The sequence below is a fragment of the Babylonia areolata genome, chromosome 6 (genome assembly GCF_041734735.1).
Source record: "Babylonia areolata isolate BAREFJ2019XMU chromosome 6, ASM4173473v1, whole genome shotgun sequence".
In the NCBI taxonomy this organism is placed as follows: domain Eukaryota; kingdom Metazoa; phylum Mollusca; class Gastropoda; order Neogastropoda; family Buccinidae; genus Babylonia; species Babylonia areolata.
Window position 1 is genome coordinate 45,909,325 of NC_134881.1, and position 25,642 is coordinate 45,934,966.

The following is a 25,642-nucleotide window of genomic DNA, read 5'->3' on the forward strand; positions in this document are numbered from 1 at the left end:
GCGGCTCTGTGGGACGTCGCAGTGGAGGTGGTGGAAGCGCCTTGAAGAGCGTCTTCTGGCGCTGACGGAAGGGAGGTGCTGGGAATTGATGCAGGCCTTGCCGTGGTGGAGTTTGTAAAACATGGTGAGTCTCGCCGTTTTCCTGCGAGTCTGCAGCGTTGGCCATTCTAGATCGCTGAGCATATCTTCAACGCTGGATGTTTGTCGGAATCGGTGCGAGGCCCACCTTGCTGCCCGCCGTTGGATCTTTGCCACTGCCTCAATGTTTTCTTCAGTGTAGGGATCCCATGCCGTTCCAGCATATTCCAGTATGGGTCGCACCAGTGCCTTGTATGCAGCCTGCTTAATGGACTTGCTGTTAAGTCTGATGTTTCTTCTGATGAAGCCTAGGGTCTTGTTTGCCTTTTTAGTGATGTTGGTGATATGGGGCTTCCAGTCCAGGTCATGCGTGATGGTAACGCCCAGGTATTTTGCCTGGGATTCCTCCTGGAGCGTATTGCCGTGGAGCTGGTAGTCGTTGTGAAGGGTAGTCAGGCGTCTAGTCATATGAACTGTGGTGCACTTCTGAGGGTGGAAGGACATTTTCCACTTCTTCTCCCAGGTGGCGAGTTTGTCGAGGTCTTCCTGTGGGATTTTCTGGTCTTGCACTGAACAAACACTCGTATGACAGGCCGTGTCATCCGCGAAGAGCCTTGCTGTTGAGGTCAGACCAGTCGGCAGGTCATTGATATACAGTAGGAATAGAGTCGGGCCAAGAACTGAGCCCTGTGGTACCCCTGACTCTACTGGAGCAAACTCCGTGATTTTGACCCGTTGACGACGACGGACTGTTTCCTGTCCCGTAGGAAATCCTCAATCCATGCATTGATCTGGCCGTAGATGCCAAGGTAACGAAGTTTGTGGATGAGTAGGCTATGACTCACCTTGTCAAAGGCTATTCTGAAGTCTAAGACCAGTAAGTCTTCCTGCTTTCCATCTTCAAGCGCTTTGGAGACCTCATCGACAAAACCCAACAGTTGCGTCTCACACGAGTGGGCGCGACGGAAACCGTCTTGTTCCTTGCAGAGGATCTGGTGCTCTTCGCAGTACTCCATGATGGCACTGACCACTGTACATGTTCCAGCAACTTGCAGGGTATGCTGGTCAGTGAGATGGGCCTGTAATTTTCTGCCTTGTATCGTTCGCCCTTTTTAAATACAGGACTGACATGGGCGGTTTTCCAATCCTCTGGGACAACTCCAGTGTCGAGAGATGTATAAGCCCTGTTGATGTGAAATATCATGAGGCACATTTTCTTTTAGTATTTCTCCAACGAATAAAAGATATCTGATATTCAAGCACACTCACTTCAGTACAGCCCTTTAATCTTTCATTCACGTTACGATTAAGTATCACAGGAGCAAAGAACTATACAGTTGTCGAGTTGAGTCCCCGGCCATGAGGGTCTCAGTGTTGACGAGCACTGAAGCCGGAAGAATAAAATAGTAGACTATAATATTGGACCATGCCCACCACTGACCGACCCCCCAACCCCCATCCTTCTGAGGAGAGTGAGATTCTGCCCATTATTCACCTTAAGTTAAATTAAGACATTGCTTCAAACCGGAATAATTTTTTTTAAAGAATGATGATCTCACCCACGATTCTTTTATTTCTGACTGACACCCAGAAATATATGCATGTAGCTGCAAATTTTATATATATATATATATATATATATATATATATATATATATGAAATCTGCGGCTTGTAATCTGTGCCTGATTGTGGAGTGCTTGAGTGTATCAAGGGAGTTAACTTCTCACACAACATGGCGATGCCTCAGGATTGAACAGAAGTTGCTTTTTGTTCCGTGCACGTGGCCGTGTAGTGGTTTGCCGATAACTATGGCAGGCAGTGAAACAACCCTAAGTGCAGATTTTGTTATTGTAGGAGGAGGGATTGCGGCTGTCACATGTGCTGAAACGGTATGTCTGTTGCGAAGATTGTCGTCTGCTGCTGTGAACATGTCACCGGAGTTTGTTGTTTGCATACAGTGTGTATACACTGTGTGTGTGTGTGTGTGCGTGCGTGCGTGCGTGTCCCCTCGATCCTTATCTCTGCTATCCTTCACTCTCTCATCCGGACAATCAGTTCAGTGTTGTTTACTGAAGAGTACAACATATGATATTTCGTTACATATAGTAACTTGGAATGTATGTCATAGTTTTAACTGTGTGAAATTTCATACAGTATTGATTTTCAGTAAAGTGTCTCCCAGGGCATGCATCTTGTAACACAGAGCAACATCTTGAACAACAGAGGCCAAAAGCATCAACAGAAATGAGATTGACTAGCCTAATTAATTGCTGCTGCTAAAAAACACACAAAAAAACAAAAAAAAACCCGCACACACAAGAATTTATGGCAAACTTTACAAATGACCTGTTACGGCCATCAGGGTAGTGAATTCATATCCACTGTGTCTAGGGCACACCATACCATAGGAAGGTGGGGCCCAATCCTCTCCTTCTGTCGTTTTAACCACCCAACTGAAGTCAGGTACCCATTCATACCTGGGTGGAGTGAGGAAAATCACAGTTAAGTACCTTTCCCAATTCTAAACTTGTACACAACACCAGTTCAGATGACTGTGCCCATAAAACGCTGATCATTGGTAAATACAGTATCAAAATTCCAACATCTAACGTATAGTAATATAGCCCTTTAGAGTTCCATGCTTACATGACATAGAGGCACATCACATGATGTGTACTCTCCAAGTTGATTGGCTCTCTGAATTTGTGAGCAACTAAGTAGATTGAGAGATGTAGAATGTGCAAACAGCAGGCTTTGTTTATATATAATATATATGTGTGTGTGTGTATATATATATATATATATATATATATAGTACACATCATGTGATGTGCCTCTATGTCATTAAAATACTTTTTGCTTCATATTTTAGTTTTCGTAGTGTGCATACAACGGCATTCCATTGTACAGTGTCTGATTGTAGCAATGGTGGCTGTCAACTGAAGAATTGGAGGACAGCAAACTCTAAATCCATGACGTTCCGCACAGAGCTGGCGAGTGCTTGTGTGATGCACCTTTCAGATAATCACCTTTGCAAAATGGTTTGAAAAAAAGTATTGAACTGACAGATATTAAGCAGATATGGAAGATGTAATGACTTTCTGTCGACCGTTTATAGAGATGAAACACTCATTACGAATTCACAAAGTGTAACCACAGTCTGCAAATTTCACCTGGTGCAGCAATCCACCAGATTGGTTGAATAAATGTTCAAGCTATGAGCAAAATGTTAGTAATTTTGATACTTGGAACACAAAAAGCTCAAGCAATTTTTTTTCCCATCAAGTTGCATCCTGTTGATTGATGATACAATGAAAGTGGTATGATCAAACGCAAATCAGAATTCATTCTTCATGATCATGACTGACAACAAATCACACAAGAAATATCTTACATGGCGACAATTTTTTGTCAAATGAACCCTTCACAGTCTTTTTCCTCACATGTAAGAACGATTTCAATGCCTTTGGGGTCAACAAATGCAGAAACTGAAGAGACAAAGTGTTGAGGTTATACATGTTTGCTTCTTTTATCGCCTTTGGCATCACTCACATTTGGGATGAAAGTAATATGTGCATGCGCAAGACCCAAGATGGCCGCGGAACTCTCCTGGGGTGTATTGTACCACAGCAGCTCCTTTAAGTTTATCTTTTTAACATTATGATAACAAAATACAACGACTGCACATTGCCCATACTGGGTGATTTTTTTCTTGCTTGTTTGATATAAGTTTCAGCTGAATACATTCCACTCCTGGGTTTCATTTTCAGTTAATTCCCTGCATGCTTCAGTGAAAATAAGTGCCTTTATGAAAGTTGATATATATCATATAGATTAGCTTATGTGTTATTTTGTCAGTCTGTAAAGTGTCAGTATATAGGAAGATAGGAAGTTTGCAACAAAAAAGGCTAGAAGTTTTGTAGAATAGTGGTTGTTTGCCCAACATAAATGGTAGCTGACTGCAGATGATTTCTCTCTTGCATTAAACTGGCAAAAGGAAAAAAACAAACAAACAAAAGTGACTGCTTTAGTTCAATACAAAAACAGTGAAAATGCTGAATGTGGCGTTTTTCTGTCTTGACATAGCTTATTTATAAAATACAAGACAGATGTATTGTCAATTGCTTGAAAACTTGTATGCTTTTGTGTGATTATAATTGAAGGAATCATATCTTGTCAACGTTGCTGTTCCAGTTAGCTGATGAATGTCCAGAATCCAAGGTCATTCTGATCACAGCATCTCCGCTAGTTAAAGCTGTTACAAACTATCAAAAGGTGAGGCAGTACAGACCTGTATATTACTATGCATCACACAAGCTTTAGAATTATAAAGTGATGCACGCGCGCGCACACACACACACACATGCACACAGGAATACACATACACACTCACACACACACATACAGGTCGCATATGCTCACGCCCACAAACACACTCATGCACACACATACACACATTTTGAAGACATATGCAGACACACATACACACACACAGGCACACATATGCAGGCACACACACGCAGACACACACACGTCACCCTCATGTTAACACATCACAACACAAACAAATATAGTATGAATCAAACCATGTATCTAGCAAAAAAAATGTTTTATTTAAGCTAAGTGCTGGTTGTACAACTGTTAAGTCAGAACAGTCAAGGCAACATAAAGTAAACAGACTGCAAGTAAGTACAGCTTGTTCATATTTCTTAGAACATTGAATAGTCAAGATGACAACAAGAAATGAATGTTCAGGTTTCTCGAACCCTGGAGACCTTTGATGTGGAGGAGAAGCCGACATCACTGGTGGAGTCCCAGTGTCCCAATGTCATGGTGCTGCAGGCTTCAGTCACCGCACTGCAGTCTGCTGACAAGGTAAAGTACTGATCAAATTATATGTCAGGTGGTCAGTCAGTGTACTGCTGACAAGGTAAAGTACTGATCAAATTATATGTCAGATGGTCAGTCAGTGTACTGCTGACAAGGTAAAGTACTGATCAAATCATATGTCAGATGGTCAGTCAGTGTACTGCTGACAAGGTGAAGTACTGATCAAGTCATGTGTCAGATGGTCAGTCAGTGTACTACTGACAAGGTAAAGTACTGATCAGATCATGTGTCAGGTGGTCAGTCACTGCACTGCTGACAAGGTAAAGTACTGATCAGATCATGTGTCAGGTGGTCAGTGTACTGCTGACAAGGTAAAGTACTGATCAAATCATGTGTCAGATGGTCAGTCAGTGTACTGCTGACAAGGTAAAGTACTGATCAGATCATGTATCAGATGGTCAGTCAGTGTACTGCTGACAAGGTAAAGTACTGATCAGATCATGTGTCAGGTGGTCAGTCACTGCACTGCTGACAAGGTAAAGTACTGATCAGATCATGTGTCAGGTGGTCAGTCAGTGTACTGCTGACAAGGTAAAGTACTGATCAAATCATGTGTCAGATGGTCAGTCAGTGTACTGCTGACAAGGTAAAGTACTGATCAAATCATGTGTCAGGTGGTCAGTCAGTGTACTGCTGACAAGGTAAAGTACTGATCAAATCATGTGTCAGGTGGTCAGTCAGTGTACTGCTGACAAGGTAAAGTACTGATCAAATCATGTGTCAGATGGTCAGTCAGTGTACTGCTGACAAGGTAAAGTACTGATCAGATCATGTGTCAGGTGGTCAGTCAGTGTACTGCTGACAAGGTAAAGTACTGATCAAATCATGTGTCAGGTGGTCAGTCAGTGTACTGCTGACAAGGTAAAGTACTGATCAAATCATGTGTCAGATGGTCAGTCAGTGTACTGCTGACAAGGTAAAGTACTGATCAGATCATGTGTCAGGTGGTCAGTCACTGCACTGCTGACAAGGTAAAGTACTGATCAGATCATGTGTCAGGTGGTCAGTCACTGCACTGCTGACAAGGTAAAGTACTGATCAGATCATGTGTCAGGTGGTCAGTCAGTGTACTGCTGACAAGGTAAAGTACTGATCAAATCATGTGTCAGGTGGTCAGTCAGTGTACTGCTGACAAGGTAAAGTACTGATCAAATCATGTGTCAGGTGGTCAGTCAGTGTACTGCTGACAAGGTAAAGTACTGATCAGATCATGTGTCAGGTGGTCAGTCAGTGTACTGCTGACAAGGTAAAGTACTGATCAGATCATGTGTCAGGTGGTCAGTCAGTGTACTGCTGACAAGGTAAAGTACTGATCAAATCATGTGTCAGGTGGTCAGTCAGTGTACTGCTGACAAGGTAAAGTACTGATCAGATCATGTGTCAGGTGGTCAGTCAGTGTACTGCTGACAAGGTAAAGTACTGATCAGATCATGTGTCAGGTAGTCAGTCACTGTACTGCTGACAAGGTAAAGTACTGATCAGATCATGTGTCAGGTGGTCAGTCACTGCACTGCTGACAAGGTAAAGTACTGATCAGATCATGTGTCAGGTAGTCAGTCACTGCACTGCTGACAAGGTAAAGTACTGATCAGATCATGTGTCAGGTGGTCAGTTACTGCACTGCTGACAAGGTAAAGTACTGATCAAACTATGTGTCAGGTGGTCAGTCACTGCACTGCTGACAAGGTAAATTACTGATCAAATCATGTGTCAGGTGGTCAGTCACTGCAGTCTGTTGACAAGGTAAAGTACTGATCAAACTATATGTCAGGGGATTTCAGTTATTCTGTTGCACCACCACACTTTCAGGGTAGCTATAGATTTTTTATTCTTTTTGTCATCATCATTTCTACTTGGCCATATATTGTCCCCCTTGCTGAAAGGATAGTATTATGATTATACAACATTGTCAGTGTCAGTACATATCAATGATAAAAAGATATCCATAGATCTATATGTGTTTGATCACTCCAGGTCATGGTGTCATGAGTGATCTTATCAGTGTTAAGTTTGCGTAGTGCTAACCATGTTTCCAAGCCAGCCCTCATCCCATGGTCTTGGGAAAATTCTTAACGCTAAACAAAATTGCCACTATTGACTTGTACATCCCACTCATATCTGTTCTCAGGGTGAAAGGTCAGTGAGTGATATCCCTTGTTAAGCGCTGTATTTTCCATGATTGATGTTTATCTCTCTGTATGAAAATAATACATATGTATATCATAGTCATTATGATGTATAATTTGTGTTTACCAAATTACAGCAGAATAAATTAGAATAAAATTTCAGTTTTCTGTGGTCTGGAAATGATTTTTCTAAAAAGTTGACTGATAAGAGCAGTAACTAACTTCTCAAGCAATGTGTAAAGTTTTATTGTGGTCCTGTCAACATAAGTGGCTACCATTCTTTGAAAAAAAGACAAACAAAATGAACGTGCGCACGCACACACACACACACACACACACACACACACACACACACACACACACACATGTGACCTTTCAGTGTGAAAACTGTGTTTTGCAGACCCTGACAACTTCAGATGGAAAGACAGTCCACTACAACAAAGTGTGTCTCTGCACTGGTGGCAAGCCAAAAGTAAGCACAACATGTGTTTTAATGCTAATGATAATAATAATAATGATAATGATAGTAATAATAATGATTAAAATAATAATAACAGTGAGACGAAGAATGATGACAATGATAGTAACAATACTAATCCTGTGGCGCAAACTCTCCATATAATGGGCTCAAAGTGCCTCAGATGAAACAGTACATATACAGTAGTGCATAATTATGAAAAATCAGCGCATGCCTGCACGCACACACACACACACACACACACACACATACACACACACACATACACACACACACACGCACACATGCACAGACACACACACACACACAAAGGAACAAAATATGCCCCACACACGCTAACATGCACACGCACACGGTGCGCACACACACACTTGCACACACACACAGTAATCATGGGGTGGGTGGGAGGAGGAAGAATGCAGACAAACAGCTAAGTGTCATCACACCCAAAGACCTGTTTGAACAGATGGGTTTTCAATTTTGTTATGAAAGAGGACACCGTTGGTAAGTGATGGAGATCCACTGGAAAAGAATTCCAGACAGAAGGTGCTTGATACTGAAAGGCCCTTTGGCCAAATGTCTTTTGCAAGGTTTTGGGGACATTTTTTCTTCCAAGATCTTGAACTCACTCAGTACGGCCAGTCCTCTCTTCTCCTCTACACAGACCCCTCGGATGTCCAGTGGGTGTCTGAATGACCCAACCTTTAGCTTCCGTTGTCAGAACTGTGGTATTCTTTGTCAACATTCGCGTCTTCAGTATAAGAGCATTCTGCTTGCAATATTTCGATGATGGTAATAGGGATGAAATGCTGTTAACATTGTCTCTTTCGCCGTTCGTATGGAAAGAGTTAAAAGCTTATCTTTAACTTTTGCCATGCCACGTGCTGTCACCCAGGAAGAGAATTCCTGTCAAGCACTGACTGAATTTTCTTTAAAATTGATTCATAGAATGGCACATTACATTACTTTGAACATGCAGAAAAAAGACCCCAAAAAATTCATTATTGATTGCATGAGAAAAATTATCAGTAAAGTTGCATGAGCAAGAAAACGATGATTTTTACCCTTCAGCAGCATATTCAAATCATGAAATCAGATCACTCTTAATCTTACAATGTCTTTACTGTTCACAATTTGCTACAGTCATTTCATGAGAGACATCAGTTCAGTGTGTTTATTTACACATATGTACTGGTTATCTGGACATTTCTTCTTCTTCTTTTTTTCTTTTTTTTCTTGTTTTGTGTATTCCATTGAGCTTCAGTTTCAGAGGTAAGTGCAAAACAGATGTTTACTTATTGCTGTAAAAGACTGAAGGATATGGAACATGGAAAAGCGTAGCAATATAAAAAAAAAAATTGCCAGAATAGTCCTCTGCAGTGCTCTGACTGCCTGCACTCTCTGACTGGTATATATATTCTGTCCAACAGCAGAGAACAAAGAAAACAAAAATACTTATAATTTTACTTGATTTCCTATTGTGTTACTGTTTCAGCTGATTCCTGGAAGTAATGGCTACGTGGTTGGCATTCGAGACACAGGAAGTGTGAAGGTAAAGTAAATGAAAAACTAATTTCCTGAATTTGCAAAAAGAAAAAGAGGTTGATTTTATGGGGTTCACAAGATTTAAAACCATCTGATTTAGCCACTAAATATTTGTTTGATATCTCAGATAGTGACATGGTTGTGGTTTTGCTTTTTGTTGTTGTTTGTATTGTTATGATATTTTCAAGGAAATATATCTCTTCTGTCTCAGCTGGACTCCAAACAGATGAAATGAATAATGTGTGTGATTTATAAAGTGAATGAAACATTCACTTATCAGAAGTATGAAACACATTTACAACCATTGGTTATATTCTTAAAGCATGGTCAGTGAACATATTATCATGTTTTAGGGGCTACCTTTGACACAAAACATACGCTGACGCAGTTCTGTTTCTTTTAGTGGAATTTATTTCCTAAATTATGAAGTAGAGACTGGAGCATTCTGGGAGGAAGGAGGCTGTCTATCACAGAGTCTGGGGGAGATGTTACCAGAATGAAGGGGATTCCCAGACTGCCTTGAGGCAGGAGAGCAGTGACTATCTAACAAAGTGTTTTACCCTTAACCCTTTCGCTCCCAGGAAAATAAGATTTAAGTGAAATCTATTTGCCAGGGTTTTTTCACAACCCCCCCCCCCCCCCCCCCCCCCCCCCCCCCCCAAAAAAAAAAACAGGTATAAATTTTCAAAAAATTCTGTGTTCTTTGTTATTTGAGAAAGACCCATAAAAGTATATATTTTCTGAAAGGTAAATGAATAAAGAATACAAAACACATAATGTTTTCCCATTTTATATATTTTTAGTGACATGCTGTTCCTGTGAAATCAGTGTTTTGTTTTTTTGTCACATTTTCAACTTGTTCATTACAAACTTTAGTCAGGTAATTTGCACTAAAATATATTTTCTGGACAAATTGATATCTGCACACACAAAATCATACTAGAACAACCACAATATTTTTTTTTTTTTTAAAGAGATAGATACACAATACATTGTGACTTCTCCAAGTGATAATATGGATGTGAAGCCATGCCCCCTCAGTCTCCACCCCCTCCTCTTCACCCCTCTTCCATGATCACTTTATCCAGTTCTCATCAGACCGCGTTGGCTGAGTGCCAAGAAAATTGCGCACACTGTGTCCTGCTAATAATTCGGTTAGTTTGTGTTGTCTGCTACAGCTGTTCAGCCGGCATCACTCACAGATAGTCGTGTCTTGGCCACTCTCTTGATTACTCCCTTTATCTTTTATCAAATCGTCCTATAAATGTTCATCACTGTCTTCTCCTTCAAATTTACGCTTTAATTCTTTCTGAGCATCAGCTAAAGAAAGCAGTCTTGGTTGATTTAGTTCGCCATGATCGCATGTCTTGAGCACAGCGTCAGTCCAACATTTTGTTGAGCGAGCGAGGAAAGGAGCCAGGCAAAACACTGCGACAGTGACCCAACCAAAACATTCAAATAAAGGACTTCCCCATGACGTATATGGGGTTTCTAGCTATGAATAAAATCTAGAAAGATTCCCCAAGCTAAAGCGACCAGCATTTTTGTCAGCGAACTGAATGCAAACCAGGGAAAAGTCAGAATATTTCGATGACGAGTTATCTCGTCATTGTGGCAGCGAAGCGTACATGCTTGTGATGGCGAGTTATCTCATCATATAGGCAGCCTAGGAGCTAAGGAACCAGAATGCATCTGGTAGACTTGGCGGGCAACTCTGGAACTACATAGGCAAATGAAAAGATTATACTACTATCATATCATTGTTGCTATATTAGTGCTGAGTCATTACACACTTAAAGATTTTTATTTTCTATTTTTAGTGGTAATGTGGTTATTATGACTGAAATGTCAGCTCCATGATGTGTGTCATTGTGTGACCTAGATTTTTTGTTTCTATAGGATTTCCAGAAGAAGCTGAGTACTGCCAAGAGAGTTGTTGTGGTTGGAAATGGAGGCATTGCCTCAGAACTGGTGTAAGTGACTGTTAGTTACCAACATTTTGTTTTGGGATGCAGTGTGTTTGCTTATAATGTTTACTTTTGCGATTGAGTCAATGTGTGTGTGTGTGTGTGTGTGCGCGCGCGTGCACACACATGTGCATGCTTGTATGTACGTATATCTGTGTGTGTGTGCGCACACACATGTGCATGTTTGTATGTGTGTGTGTGTGTGTGTGTGTGTGAACTAGTATGATCAAGTGTTCTGACATCTACCTATTTGTCTCATTAGTTTGTCTGTCTATCTGTTGTCTGTTGTTCTGTCTGTCCATTCATCGGTCTGTCTGTACATCTGTGTTCTGTATCTGTCCATTTGTCTGTCTGTCTGTCTGTCTGTCTGTCTGTCTGTACATCTGTTGTTCTGTGTCTGTCCATTTGTCTGTCTGTCTCTTTACATCTGTTGTTCTGTGTCTCTCACTCACTCTCAGTCTCTCTCTCTCTCTCTCTGTGTCCATCTATTGATCCATCCATCGATCCATCCATCCATTCATCAGTCACATCTATCTGTCTATCTATCTGTCACTCTCCATCCGACTGTCTGACTGTTTATATTTTACCTCCCCCCCCCCCACCCCCCCACTCCACAGTTACGAGGTGGAGGGGTGTGAGGTGATCTGGGCTATCAGGCACCAGTCCATCAGCAGCGCCTTTGTGGATGAGGGAGCCGCCCAGTTCTTTCTGCCCCACCTGCAGCAGGAGAAGAAGACAGCCAGCGCCACCGTCAGAAGGCAGAAATACGCCATTGATGACCAAGGTCAACAATGCTTTCATTTCTTCTTCCTCTTCTTCTTTTTCTTCTGTTGCTTCTTCTTCTTCTTCTGCTTCTTCTTCTGCGTCTTCTTTTCTTCTCCTTCCTCTTCTTCTTATTGTTCTAGTTGTTCTTCTGTTGCTTCTTCTTCTTCTTTTTCTTCTGCTTCTTCTTTTCTTCTTCCTCTTCTTCTTCTTCTTCTGCGTCTTCTTTTCTTCTTCTTCCTCTTCTTCTTATTGTTCTAGTTGTTCTTCTGTTGCTTCTTCTTCTTCTTTTTCTTCTGCTTCTTCTTTTCTTCTTCCTCTTCTTCTTCTTCTTCTTCCCCTCCTCTTCTTCTTCTTCCTCCTTCTCCTCTTCCTTAACTCTGTGAAGAGTCACTGGGGCACCGCACAGAACTGTTCACCAGATTCCTCCAGGTCTGTCGGTTGTGTGTCAAAGCCTCAGTCTCTGTAAATGGTTTTCCGGTCCTGTGCAATGTTGTCAGCCCATCATTTTGTTGTTTTTTTTCTCTCTGAAAGTGAAAGACTGAATTGACTGCACAATGGTTTGATTCCACATACACCTCCACAACTTCACTGATTTAATTGCACAGTGGTTTAATTCCATATACATCACCACGACAATTCTTTTTTGTTGTTGTTGTTGAAACAATGCTTCTGAAAGCAAAATTGCTCTCTGTGTAACAGCGGAGGAAGAGGAGGGGGAGAAGGAGGAGGGAGGAGAGGCGAGAACACTGGGCAGTGCTCTGGGACCTGATTGGGCAGCTGCTCGGCCAATGAAAGGCTCTGGTGATGTGAGTGAAGCTATTCTTGTTGTCGGGTGTCGTCTCTGGACAGTTGTTCTGTTTGTGTGCGTCTGTTGCTTTGAGAGCTTGCTTGTGTGGCTGAGGAGGAAATGGAGGCTTGGTGTATGGTAACTATTCGTCATTTGTGTGTCAAGTGTGAATATTATTGCTGGCTTTTTTTGGGTTTTTTAACTTTAGGGGGGGTTTGTGAGAGGAAAGGGAAGGGGGCATCACTCACAGACACAGACACACACACGCAAACACAGACATTGACAGACACAAACACATATATATATATATAGAGAGAGAGAGAGATATGTATATATATATGTGTGTGTGTGTGTAAGCTACTGCATCATTTTAGTTTTTATTTTTATTTTTGATATTGTGTCAGCGATGATGTTTGACATGGGAACATGTGCGACACATAAAGTTGACGCATGTTTGAGCAATGATGTTCGGTGTGAGAATGTACAAGAAGTTGAAGAGTGATAGTAGATGGCAGAATGGTTAAGACACTTACCTGCATTTACAGTATCTGTGAAGGTATGGGTTCAAATTCCAGTCTCACCCTTTCTCCTAAATGTGAGTGTCCAGTCATATCAGATGAGATGACAAAGCTAGGTCCTGTGTGCAGCACGCACTTAGCCCATTGAAAAAAGAACCCATGGCAACACAAGTGTTGTCCTCTGGCAAATTTCTTCAGAAGAAATCCACTCTGATAGGTACACAAGTGAATGTGCATGCACTCAAGTCCTGACTGAGCGTATCGTGTTATGCTGCTGGTCAAGCATCTGCATAGTGGATGTGGTGTGAAGCGTATATGGATTCATCAGAACGCAGAGACGCCTCCTTAAGAAGTTGGAGGTGAAGAGTATATGGGTTGACAGGTGTGTGGGTGTGTCCTTGTGGAGTGGAGTTGGTGAGATTGATGTTCTCTGACAGCAGGCATTGAATGGGTTGACAGGTGTGTGGGTTTGTCCATGTGGAAAACGGAGTGGAGGTGGTGAGAGTGATGTCCCCTGACAGCAGGCAGTGTATGGGTTGACAGGTGTGTGGGTGTGTCCATGTGGAGTATGGAGTGGAGGTGGTGAGAGTGATGTCCCATGACAGCACACAGTGTATGGGTTGACAGGTGTGTGGGTGTGTCCATGTGGAAAACGGAGTGGAGGTGGTGAGAGTGATGTCCCCTGACAGCAGGCAGTGTATGGGTTGACAGGTGTGTGGGTGTGTCCATGTGGAGAATGGAGTGGAGGTGGTTAGAGTGATGTCCCCTGGCAGCAGGCAGTGTATGGGTTGACAGGTGGAGGGCTGTGTCCATGTGGAGTATGGAGTGGAGGTGGTCAGAGTGATGGACCCTTCACAGTTAGCAGACAGCGGCCTTCAGCCCTGCACACCACCTGGATTTTCCCACAGCCCACAGCAAGGTTTCTTTTCTGTCTCTTTCTTGTTGATCACCTTGTGTGTGTGTGTGTGTGTGTTGTGTTGTGGTGTGGTGTGGAGTGGTGTGTGTGTGGTGTGGTGTGGTGTGGTGTGGTGTGTGTGTTGTGTTGTGGTGTGGTGTGGTGTGTGTTGTGTTGTGGTGTGTGTGTGTGTGTTGTGTTGTGGTATGGTGTGTGTGTGTGTGAGTGTGTGTGTTGATGTTGGATTTTCCCATCGCCCACAGCAAGGTGTCTTTTGTGTTTGTGTCTTTCTTGTTGATCACCTGGTGTGTGTGTGTGTGTGCATGCGTGTTTGCACTTCTGCTGGCTGTGTGTGTGCTTATGTGTGTTTGTGTATATGTTTGTTTGTGTGTGTGCATGCTTGCTTGTGTATGGTATGTTTTACTTGAATGTATGTATATCTACCTATGAATTTTATTGTAAGCTTCATAAGGCCTCTGTCTGGGAGGTGTGAGTAACATTCTGCGTTATGATGACAATCACGATGATGATGGTGATGATGACGATCATGATGATGATGGTGATGATCATCATGATGATGGTGACGATGATGATGATCATGATGATGATGACGATGATGCCACAACACACCACACCACAACAATTTCCTCAGTGTTGACATGGACAGTGTCATTAGTCCTGGCATGGTCCCCAGTGGTTGGCTGGGCTAAAAGCCACAGTGATAAATAAATTAGTGAAGTGACGTGGGTGGATGTGGCAGGGTGAGAAGTAAAGAAATGCGGGTGGACATTGCAGGATGGAGGGTGTTTGTGGAGCTGACCAATGGCCAGGTTTACGGCTGTGACCTGGTGGTCAGTGCCACAGGTGTCCGTCCCTTCACTGACCCCTTCCTCGCTGCCAACGCTGTGAGTGGTGAATGTGCCTGACAATAAATGTTTAATTTAAAAAAATGAAAAGATAAATAAATAGATAATGATAACGTAGATTTGTATAGCGCCCTTTCTCTATAAGAGCTCATGGCGCTTTACTGTTTACATGAAAGAAAAAGTTACAAATTACATGAACCAATCATGACCACTTTCTCAAAATCCCTCCCCCCATCCCCCTGGCACCCCCCCTCACCCCACCCTCCCCCCCGCCCCTACTCCCGCCCCCATCCTCAACACCCCCCCAACATTTTCGTTTAAATGATTGTAACTCTGTTGGTTTAAAAATAAATATTTTGTGACTTTGTCAGCAATAATTCATTTGCATGCTTCCCCACCAGCAAATAAACAAAAGAAATCCCACAAAATATAGAGCTCAGTAGAGTGGTATGTATGTGTGTGAGTATGTGTATTGGTGTTGGTCATTAATGTAACATCTATTCACTAATATGATTGTAGACGTGGGGAAAAAAGAGTGTTTGTAAGTGTTTGAGAATGTACGTGAACTGTACACACTGACATGTGTAATTACATTTTATGTGTATGTGTGTGTGCATGTGTGTTTGTATGTGTGTTTGAGTAAGTGTGTGTATGTATGTATGTGTGTGTGTGTTTTGGTATGTGTGTGTGTGTGTGTGTGAGTGATGTATGTGTGTGTGATGTATGTGTGTGCATGTGTGTGATGCATGTGTGTGTGTGTGTGTGTGCGCGCATGCGTGCATGTGTGTGTGTATGTGTGTGATGTGTGTGTGTGTGTGATGTGTGTGTATGTGTGTGTGTGTGTCTATGTGTGTGTGTGTGATGTGTGTGTATGTGTGTGTGTGTGTGTCCATGATGTGATGTGTTTGATGTGCGTGTATGTGCATGTGTGTGTGTGTGTGTCAGTTTGAGGTAGCGGAGGACGGAGGCCTGAAGGTGGACGACAAACTGCAGACGTCAGTGCTCGACGTGTACGCTGCAGGAGACCTGTGCACAGCATCATGGCAAATGGCTGACTTGTGGATACAGGTCTCTGTCACAGCAGGGCGGGAGAGAGGGAAGGGTAGGGAGGGAGAGTGTGAAGAGTTTTGGAGAGAGGGTAGAGATTTTTCTAAGTACTCCCTTTGTGGAAGATCAAATGTGAATGTTCAAGATTCTGTTTGGAATCCATGTCAGCATTCGGTGGGCTGTGGAAACAAGTATGTCTGCCTCCGTGGATAAAAATGGTGATGCATGTAAAAGCCCACCTGTACATATATATGAATAATCCTGAGAGCTGCAACCCAGAAACGTTGAAGAAGATGATAGTATACATTGTGTCATGATTTCAGTATCATGCATTGCGATGTTTCAGAGACGACTGTGGATCAGTAGTATACATTGTGTCAATGTTTCAGAGACAACTGTGGATCAACAGTATACACTGTGTCAATATTTCAGAGATGACTGTGGATCAATAGTATGCACTGTGTCAGTGTTTCAGAGACGACTGTGGACCACGAGTATACACTGTGTCAATGTTACAGAGACGACTGTGGACCAACAGTATACACTGTCAATGTTTCAGAGACGACTGTGGACCGATAGTATACACTGTCAATGTTATAGAGATGACTGTGGATCAATAGTATGCACTGTGTCAGTGTTTCAGAGACGACTGTGGACCACGAGTATACACTGTGTCAATGTTACAGAGACGACTGTGGACCAACAGTATACACTGTGTCAATGTTACAGAGACGACTGTGGACCAACAGTATACACTGTCAATGTTACAGAGACGACTCTGGACCAACAGTATACACTGTGTCAATGTTTCAGAGACGACTGTGGACCAACAGTATACACTGTGTCAATGTTTCAGAGACGACTGTGGACCAACAGTATACACTGGACCAACAGTATACACTGTCAGTGTTACAGAGACGACTGTGGACCAACAGTATACACTGTGTCAATGTTTCAGAGACGACTGTGGACCAACAGTATACACTGTGTCAGTGTTTCAGAGACGACTGTGGACCAACAGTATACACTGTCAATGTTACAGAGACGACTGTGGACCAACAGTATACACTGTGTCAATGTTTCAGAGACGACTGTGGACCAACAGTATACACTGTGTCAATGTTACAGAGATGACTGTGGACCAACAGTATACACTGTGTCAATGTTACAGAGATGACTGTGGACCAACAGTATACACTGTGTCAATGTTACAGAGATGACTGTGGACCAACAGTATACACTGTGTCAATGTTACAGAGACGACTGTGGACCAACAGTATACACTGTCAATGTTTCAGAGACGACTGTGGACCAACAGTATGCACTGTATCAGTGTTTCAGAGACGACTGTGGACCAACAGTATGCACTGTATCAGTGTTTCAGAGACAACTGTGGACCAACAGTATGCACTGTGGACAACAGTATACACTGTGTCAGTGTTTTAGAGATGACTGTGGACCGATAGTATACACTGTGTCAATGTTACAGAGACGACTGTGGACCAACAGTATACACTGTGTCAATGTTTCAGAGACGACTGTGGACCAACAGTATACACTGTGTCAATGTTTCAGAGACGACTGTGGACCAACAGTATACACTGTCAATGTTACAGAGACAACTGTGGACCAACAGTATACACTGTCAATGTTTCAGAGACGACTGTGGACCGATAGTATACACTGTCAATGTTATAGAGACGACTGTGGACCAACAGTATACACTGTGTCAATGTTACAGAGACGACTGTGGACCAACAGTATACACTGTCAATGTTACAGAGACGACTCTGGACCAACAGTATACACTGTGTCAGTGTTTCAGAGACGACTGTGGACCAACAGTATACACTGTGTCAATGTTTCAGAGACGACTGTGGACCAACAGTATACACTGGACCAACAGTATACACTGTCAGTGTTAAGAGACGACTGTGGACCAACAGTATACACTGTGTCAGTGTTTCAGAGACGACTGTGGGCCAACAGTATACACTGTGTCAGTGTTTCAGAGACGACTGTGGACCAACAGTATACACTGTCAATGTTACAGAGACGACTGTGGACCAACAGTATACACTGTCAATGTTACAGAGACGACTCTGGACCAACAGTATACACTGTGTCAATGTTTCAGAGACGACTGTGGACCAACAGTATACACTGGACCAACAGTATACACTGTCAGTGTTAAGAGACGACTGTGGACCAACAGTATACACTGTGTCAGTGTTTCAGAGACGACTGTGGACCAACAGTATACACTGTCAATGTTACAGAGACGACTGTGGACCAACAGTATACACTGTGTCATTGTTTCAGAGACGACTGTGGATCAACAGTATACACTGTGTCAGTGTTACAGAGACGACTGTGGACCAACAGTATACACTGTGTCAATGTTACAGAGACGACTGTGGACCAACAGTATACACTGTGTCAATGTTACAGAGATGACTGTGGACCAACAGTATACACTGTCAGTGTTACAGAGACGACTGTGGACCAACAGTATACACTGTGTCAATGTTACAGAGACGACTGTGGACCAACAGTATACACTGTCAATGTTTCAGAGACGACTGTGGACCGATAGTATACACTGTGTCAATGTTTCAGAGACGACTGTGGACCAACAGTATACGCTGTGTCAATGTTTCAGAGACGACTGTGGACCAACAGTATGCACTGTATCAGTGTTTCAGAGACAACTGTGGACCAACAGTATGCACTGTGGACAACAGTATACACTGTGTCAGTGTTTTAGAGATGACTGTGGACCGATAGTATACACTGTGTCAATGTTTCAGAGATGACTGTGGACCAACAGTATACACTGTGTTAATGTTTCAGAGACGAACGTGGATCAATAGTATGCACTGTGTCAATGTTACAGAGACGACTGTGGACCAGCAGTATACACTGTGTCAATGTTTCAGAGATGACTGTGGACCAACAGTATACACTGTGTCAATGTTTCAGAGACGACTGTGGATCAATAGTATACACTGTGTCAATGTTACAGAGACGACTGTGGACCAACAGTATAAACATGTCAATGTTACAGAGACGACTGTGGACCAACAGTATAAACATGTCAATGTTACAGAGACGACTGTGGACCAACAGTATACACTGTCAATGTTACAGAGACGACTGTGGACCAACAGTATAAACATGTCAATGTTTCAGAGACGACTGTGGACCAACAGTATACACTGTGTCAATGTTACAGAGACGACTGTGGACCAGCAGTATACACTGTGTCAATGTTTCAGAGACGACTGTGGACCAACAGTATAAACATGTCAATGTTACAGAGACGACTGTGGACCAACAGTATACACTGTCAATGTTACAGAGACGACTGTGGACGCAGGCTCGTCAGATGGGGTCCTACGCAGCCCGCAGTATGGTGGCTGCCACTAAAGGGGAGAGCATCACACTGGACATCTGCTTTGAGTTGTTCGCTCATGTCACCAAACTGTTTGGCTACAAAGTGAGGAAGTGAAAAAAAAAAAAGAATTATCAAATTAATAATAATGATAATGATGATTAATAGTGATAATATGATAATTGATAATGATATTTAGTAATAATGATAATGATAACAATAATGAATACAATAATGGATGCTTATAGAGCACTCTGACCAGAAAACTGCTTTAGGTGCCTCACAAAACACATGATATTCTAAAAAAAGAAAAAAAACCCACCAAACAACAATCATGATAACATCAGTGTTACATATGCACACCAGCATTATTCAGGATTCCTGACTGTCAAACACGCCAGAGAAGCCATGGATGTGCAGACCTGCTGGTGCCTGAACCCCTTTGTGTGGACATGCATACAGAAGATGTAAATACCCATGTTGAAGATCCCATCATCGATGTCAGCATCTGGAGGGTCATGGAAACAATCCCACATCCAGCATGCACACCTTGGAAAATGGAGCATGGTGGAACACATGGCTTGGTTAACTCACTCTGGACAAGTAGTTTTCTCCCTTGCTTTTCCCTGCAGACCCATTTGCTAGGGTTAGGGAAAAAAAATTACAAAAAATACAAAACACAAAGTAACTAAATGAAACTTGCTGTACTTGACCCACTAACCCCTCTCCTCACGTCGTGTGTATGCCCACCCCCTTCCCTCTCTTCACATCTTAGAAGCTGAGTCACTGTCAGTACCTTCTTGCTGGTAGCTTTCTTCACTGAAGATACTTTATTCAGTGTCTTCATCATCCTCGTTGATGTCGAAACTTTCAGTCTGAAGCATTTCAATCACTTCAGCAGCAGTAAAAAGCCGCTGTCGGGATTGAGTTTGCTCCAAAAATTTCCACTTGTATCGCCTGCGACGCCATTTTCAATACATATGCAGATTAGCTTGTCATGTGGGGTGCCGAGATCAACGGCTTGCCAGGGAGTGTATAATTACGGAACCTCATGAAGAAACTTTCCATTCAACCCTTGACATGTTCAAAATGCCTGGTGCAGCTGTGATTGTTATGCTACCCCATGAGGAAAACGTGGAAAAAAATTTAATTGTCGAAACCGCTATAGCATTCTGTCATCCGGAACACTGCATTATGTCAGGAACGCTATAGCGTTCCATCGTCCGGAGTGGCTTAATTGGCAGTGCATGTAAAAAAACACTGGAGCATGCTAATGAATGTTGTGAGTTGTAGCTGATGAACACAGAAGAGGAAGAAAGTATGCATTGATGTCAGAGGGAGTTGATATTGATGGTTTGATTGAAGTGATGTCCAAGGAAAGTGGAGGGCTGTGGGTGGGGAGTGCAGTGTCACAAAACAGAACAGCAAATGCCAGTGATAGTTCTGGTCATTCTGTTGGTCTGTGCTGGATTACTGAATTGCCTTGTGCAGCTGAAGATTGTGTTGAAGCATTTGAAGGATGAAACAAACTATATCAAAAGATGCTATGTCTACCATACACTCACATATTCCCCTACACACACGCATTCCCTTACACACACACACACACACACACTCTCTCTCTCTCTTTCTCTGTGTGTGTGTCTCTCTCTCTGTCTCTGTCTTGTCTCTCTCTCTCTTATGCAACCACACATAAATGTATGGACATGCACACACACGCACACACACATATACACACATTCTCTCTGTGTCTATGTCTCCCTCTCTGTTATGCAACCACACACATGCACATATATGCATGCACATGCGCGCACACACACACACACACACACACACACACACATCTCCAGTATCAAAGCTATTGTCACAATGGATATGTTGCTTTGGTTTTAAATGTATACACGCTTACTTGTTATTTTTTATGTTATTTCAGGTGGTGTTGATAGGATTGTTCAACGCACAAGGCTTGGGCACTGATTATGAGCTGCTGTTGAGAGTCACAAAAGGTATGCCACAACATTCGCTTCTTTGATGTTTAGTTTTTACTGTTGCATGACAATAAAAGCCATGGTAATAAATGTTTATATATATTATTTGATAAAAAGAAGACAAGAGTCTGTTTGATGTTTGGTTTTTAGTGTTCTGTGTTATAAGTTTGAAATATATGTACATTAATTTTATCCTGAAAACAAAATCTGTGCAAAAGTCCTGAATGATATTCAACAGTTTTGATGATGATATTTGATGATCAGAATTATGCAGACATGCAGTTTTTCATAGCTTTTTTTTCAGAAGAAGTATAAATCTATTGGAAATAGATTGTTCTACATCATACAAGTCATTCTGCAGTGTAGGTTTATGAGAATGTAATAGTATGTTGTAAACGTCATTCTGCTCTGCAGGTCCACAAGGATTTAACTGTAGTTTGTGCAAACCATTCTGTTCTATAGGTTAATGAGGAGTTAGCTGTACTTACATTCACAATGATTTAACTGGAGTTTGTGTAAGCTATTCTGCTCTACAGGTTAATGAGGACTTAGCTGTACTTTGGTTCACAAGGATTTAACTGGAGTTTATATAAGCCATTGTGCTCTACAGGTTAATGAGGACTCAGCTGTACTTTGGTTCACAAGGATTTAACTGGAGTTTATATAAGCCATTGTGCTCTACAGGTTAATGAGGACTCAGCTGTACTTTGGTTCACAAGGATTTAACTGGAGTTTATATAAGCCATTGTGCTCTACAGGTTAATGAGGACTTAGCTGTACTTTGTATAAGTCACTCTGCTCTATATCGTCTTGAGGACTTAATTTTACTTTATGGAAGTCTTTCAGCACCTGTGGTTAATGAGGACTTTGTTGCACTTTGTTAAGGCCATTCTGCACCATTGGTTCATGAGCACTTGATCTTTGTCAGATAGAATACTCTGCACATTTCATGTTAACTCATTCAACCCTGCAGGCGCCACTGATCGTCATTCTTTGCCTGAGCCTGCATGGCAGTCGGGTGAAGAAACCCATTCACTTAAACCTCTTATTCAGCTGGCTATCATGCATTAAACTGGTAGGGAAGGGAAGTAACTGGAACTTGATTTCCTTCCTCATAGGCACACAAAGTTTTGCTCCAAAATTTGAAGGGTTAATGTGTTTTTTTATCCAGGTTTTCTGCATCAATATGGCAAAACAGTTTACTGCACAGGAGGTGTTCAGATGAAATTATGATGGAATCTGATAGGGAATTCGACACAGATTATAATTTTTTACTTATAATTCATCCGGTAATTCTTGGGAAATTGAAGGAGATGAAATTAGCAACCGGCCTGGTCAAAGTGGCAGATATTTTGATTAAGAAGAGAGCCCTCAACCTTCAACATCAACAGAAGCAGACATTTTACTATTTCTGTTTTCGAATTAAAGTTACAAGTAAACTATTTGCATCCTTTGTCTTGAGACTTCAACACATTGTGTGTAAAATTATATTTCAATGATTATGTGAACTTTGGTAGCTATTGGTTGAGAGTTTGCTATAACGCTGTGCCTGAAGTGAAGCACTGCTCCCCATTGATGTGCCAAACCAAAACATGCCAGGCCTGCAGAGCTGCACAGGCAGAAGACCTCAGTTCATTCTGCCCCACAGCTACATGCCTTTTACAACTCCCCTGGACCAGCACTACATGAGATTTTTGCAGGAAAAACAGGGTGGTTCACCAAAACAGTGAAAGTTGATGGGGAATTGTTGTTTAATTACACATACTTAACCGTGACCCAACTAGTGCAGACTCCGGCAGGGGTCTGACATTCCTGTCCTGTGCAAACTACTATCCGCCTATGTGGAGAAAACGAAACTACGGCCGATAACCTCCTGGAAGTAGGTAACCTGCCCTTTGTCCTGCTGGCTAGCGCCCTCTTTTTCCGGCAGCCATTATGACTCCTTTTCCTGTGCTCTTCATACGGCTAAGTTTTTTTTCGTATTTTCTGCCTGTCTGTTGATTCTCTGGCGTTCTTGTTTGTTGTCAGATTATGTCTCCAACCAGGTCACATAATTATGTAGCTCGATAGAAAATTTCCTATTAATCAGTCAAACAAAGCATTGTTTACATGCTTCCGGACTCTGTAAATGATTAAGTTTAGAATGCCAACTGTACCAAACAAGAATGAATGAAATTAGAATAGTGTGTTGGTACAGGAATACTCATACCTGGTCCACAGGGGAAGTGATCATGGTACGAGTTAACTTGTACCTGGAATAGAATGAGTTAAAGGGCTGAAAGGGTGAATACAGACTTGTTTCCCTTCCAGGGGAGGAGTTTGTGAAGGTGGTGTTGCACAATGGGCGCCTGGTGGGGGCCATCCTGATTGGGGAGACAGACCTGGAGGAGACGTTTGAGAACCTGGCCCTCAACCAGATCGACCTCACCCCCCTCAAAGACCATCTCCTGGACCCCGCTGTCGATATTGATGACTTTTTTGATTAGTGGTGTGGGGGTGTTGGGAGGAGGTGTGTTTGTGTGTTTGTGAGTGTGTGTGTGTGTGTGTGTGTGTGTGTGTGTGTGAGAGAGAGAGAGAAATAGAGAGAGTGTGTGTATATGTATGTGTGTATGTGTATCTGTGTGTGTGTGCATCTGTTTGTGTGTGTGTGTGTGTGTGTGTGTGAAAGATAGTTGAAATGAAGCAGGTTGAATAACACAAGTGTGTGTGTGTTCATGCAAGCACAGAAAGGGGGGACTGGGGATTGGGGAGGGGGGGGGGGGTTACTGGGGGGGGGGTAGCATTGCTCTGTTTCTGTTTTTTAGCAAGCATTTTAGAAGGAAGGGAAAGGATGTGTCATGGAGTGAGAAAGGGGACAGTAAGGTGTATGATTATTAATTCTGTCTATTTTTCTCAGAAACTTAGGCGTTGTCACAAGATATTGTGTATCAGACACACTGGTCATATCAAGGAACATGTCTGTAGTGTATGCATGCATTGACATAGAAACAGCATCAGTGTATTCCTGAAAATAATTATAAAAGTGTGTGAAAGACTCGGAAAGAGGTGAAGGTGGTTTCTGGATTGCTTTTTGATTATCAGTGTGCAAGCTGATGCAGAGAGTGCAAGACACTGCTGTGTGCCTTTGACTTCATGAAGTGTTGAAATGACTGCATTTGTTTGAAATAGTTGTTGAATATTTAATGCCCCTGGTCTCATTAAAGATCTGCTTTCCTATTTATTGTTCAGCACATTCTAAACCTTTCCAAAAAGTGATTTTTTCTTTCTTTTTTCTATCCAAGTATGCTTCACCTTTATTACAGTTTGTTTCACTTTGATTTGACGCAAAACCGTGTCATGTTTTGTCCACTACTGTAATGAGCAAAACAAATCTGTGGAGACGTGATAAAGGCAACATAATTTAAACCATAGCATCCATTCTGTATCATTGATTTACTTTTCCCTTGTGTTTCTGAATTGAGAGGGAATTTAGTTTGATTTTTTTTTTAATGTGCAAAACAATGGACTCAAGACACATTAACTTTATCACTAAAGGGTACAGATTTTAGACTTTGCAATGTCTCCCAATCTGTCCCAGTAGCAGTAGTATAATAATGATCATTATCATAATCCTAATAAAGATGATGAAAGGAAGACCCGCACCCTCACCTCCACACACACACACACACACACACACACACTGACTTACTTTGACTTATGCCTATAGCTCCGCTCGGGAACAAAGGGCCGCAACAGCACTCCTCCAGCGGACATGGTTTGGGGCGATCCTCTTTATCTGGGCCCACGTCATTCCGGCTGCCTTCACTTCAGTGTCCGTACTTCTTCTCCAAGTCTGCCTGGGTCTGCCAACTTTGCGTTTGCCTTGGGGGTTCCAGTCAAGTGCCTGGCGAGTGATGTTGAGTGGTGACTTGCACAACGTGTGGCCTATCCACCCCCACTTTCTCTTTTTGATTTCTTCTTCTATGGGTGCTTGTTTGGTTCTGTCCCAGAGGTCTTTATTTGAGATGATTTCAGGCCACCTGATGTTCAGAATGTTGCGCAGGCATCTGTTGACAAATGTCTGGAGTTTGTTCCTGTTGGTCTTGGTAGTGCGCCATGTCTCTGAGCCGTACAGCATGACTGACTTGACGTTGGTGTTAAATATTCTGATATTGTTGTGAAGTGAGAGGGCTGAAGATTGCCAGATGGGTCGGAGAGTTCTGAAGGCGTGTCTCGCTTTATTGATGCGGCTCTTGATGTCATCGTCTGCTCCACCATCCTTGCTCACTACGCTGCCCAGATATGTGAACTTTTCCAC

At 42.4% G+C, this 25,642-nt stretch overlaps 1 protein-coding gene across 1 annotated transcript; it reads left to right on the forward strand.

Moving 5' to 3' along the window:
• Positions 1 to 1,813: 1,813 nt before the first annotated feature.
• LOC143283423 (pyridine nucleotide-disulfide oxidoreductase domain-containing protein 1-like) lies at positions 1,814 to 24,053 on the forward strand. The gene is made up of 14 exons (XM_076589661.1): positions 1,814 to 1,968; positions 4,274 to 4,354; positions 4,835 to 4,954; positions 7,496 to 7,567; positions 9,069 to 9,125; positions 11,018 to 11,091; positions 11,703 to 11,869; positions 12,550 to 12,656; positions 13,951 to 14,074; positions 14,846 to 14,955; positions 15,862 to 15,984; positions 19,325 to 19,462; positions 21,291 to 21,363; positions 23,656 to 24,053. Exons 1-14 carry the CDS (start codon positions 1,888 to 1,890, stop codon positions 23,829 to 23,831), a joined length of 1,503 nt encoding a protein of 500 aa, XP_076445776.1. The 5' UTR covers positions 1,814 to 1,887; the 3' UTR covers positions 23,832 to 24,053.
• Positions 24,054 to 25,642: the final 1,589 nt, after the last annotated feature.

Coding starts and splice junctions, on each gene's coding strand:
- LOC143283423 (XM_076589661.1), top strand. CDS start 1,888: ATGGCAGGCAGTGAAACAACCCTAAGTGCAGATTTTGTTATTGTAGGA. Junction 12,657..13,950: donor CAATGAAAGGCTCTGGTGAT/GTGAGTGAAGCT, acceptor ATGGGTTGACAG/GTGGAGGGCTGTGTCCATGT. Junction 14,075..14,845: donor TTCCCACAGCCCACAGCAAG/GTTTCTTTTCTG, acceptor TGGACATTGCAG/GATGGAGGGTGTTTGTGGAG.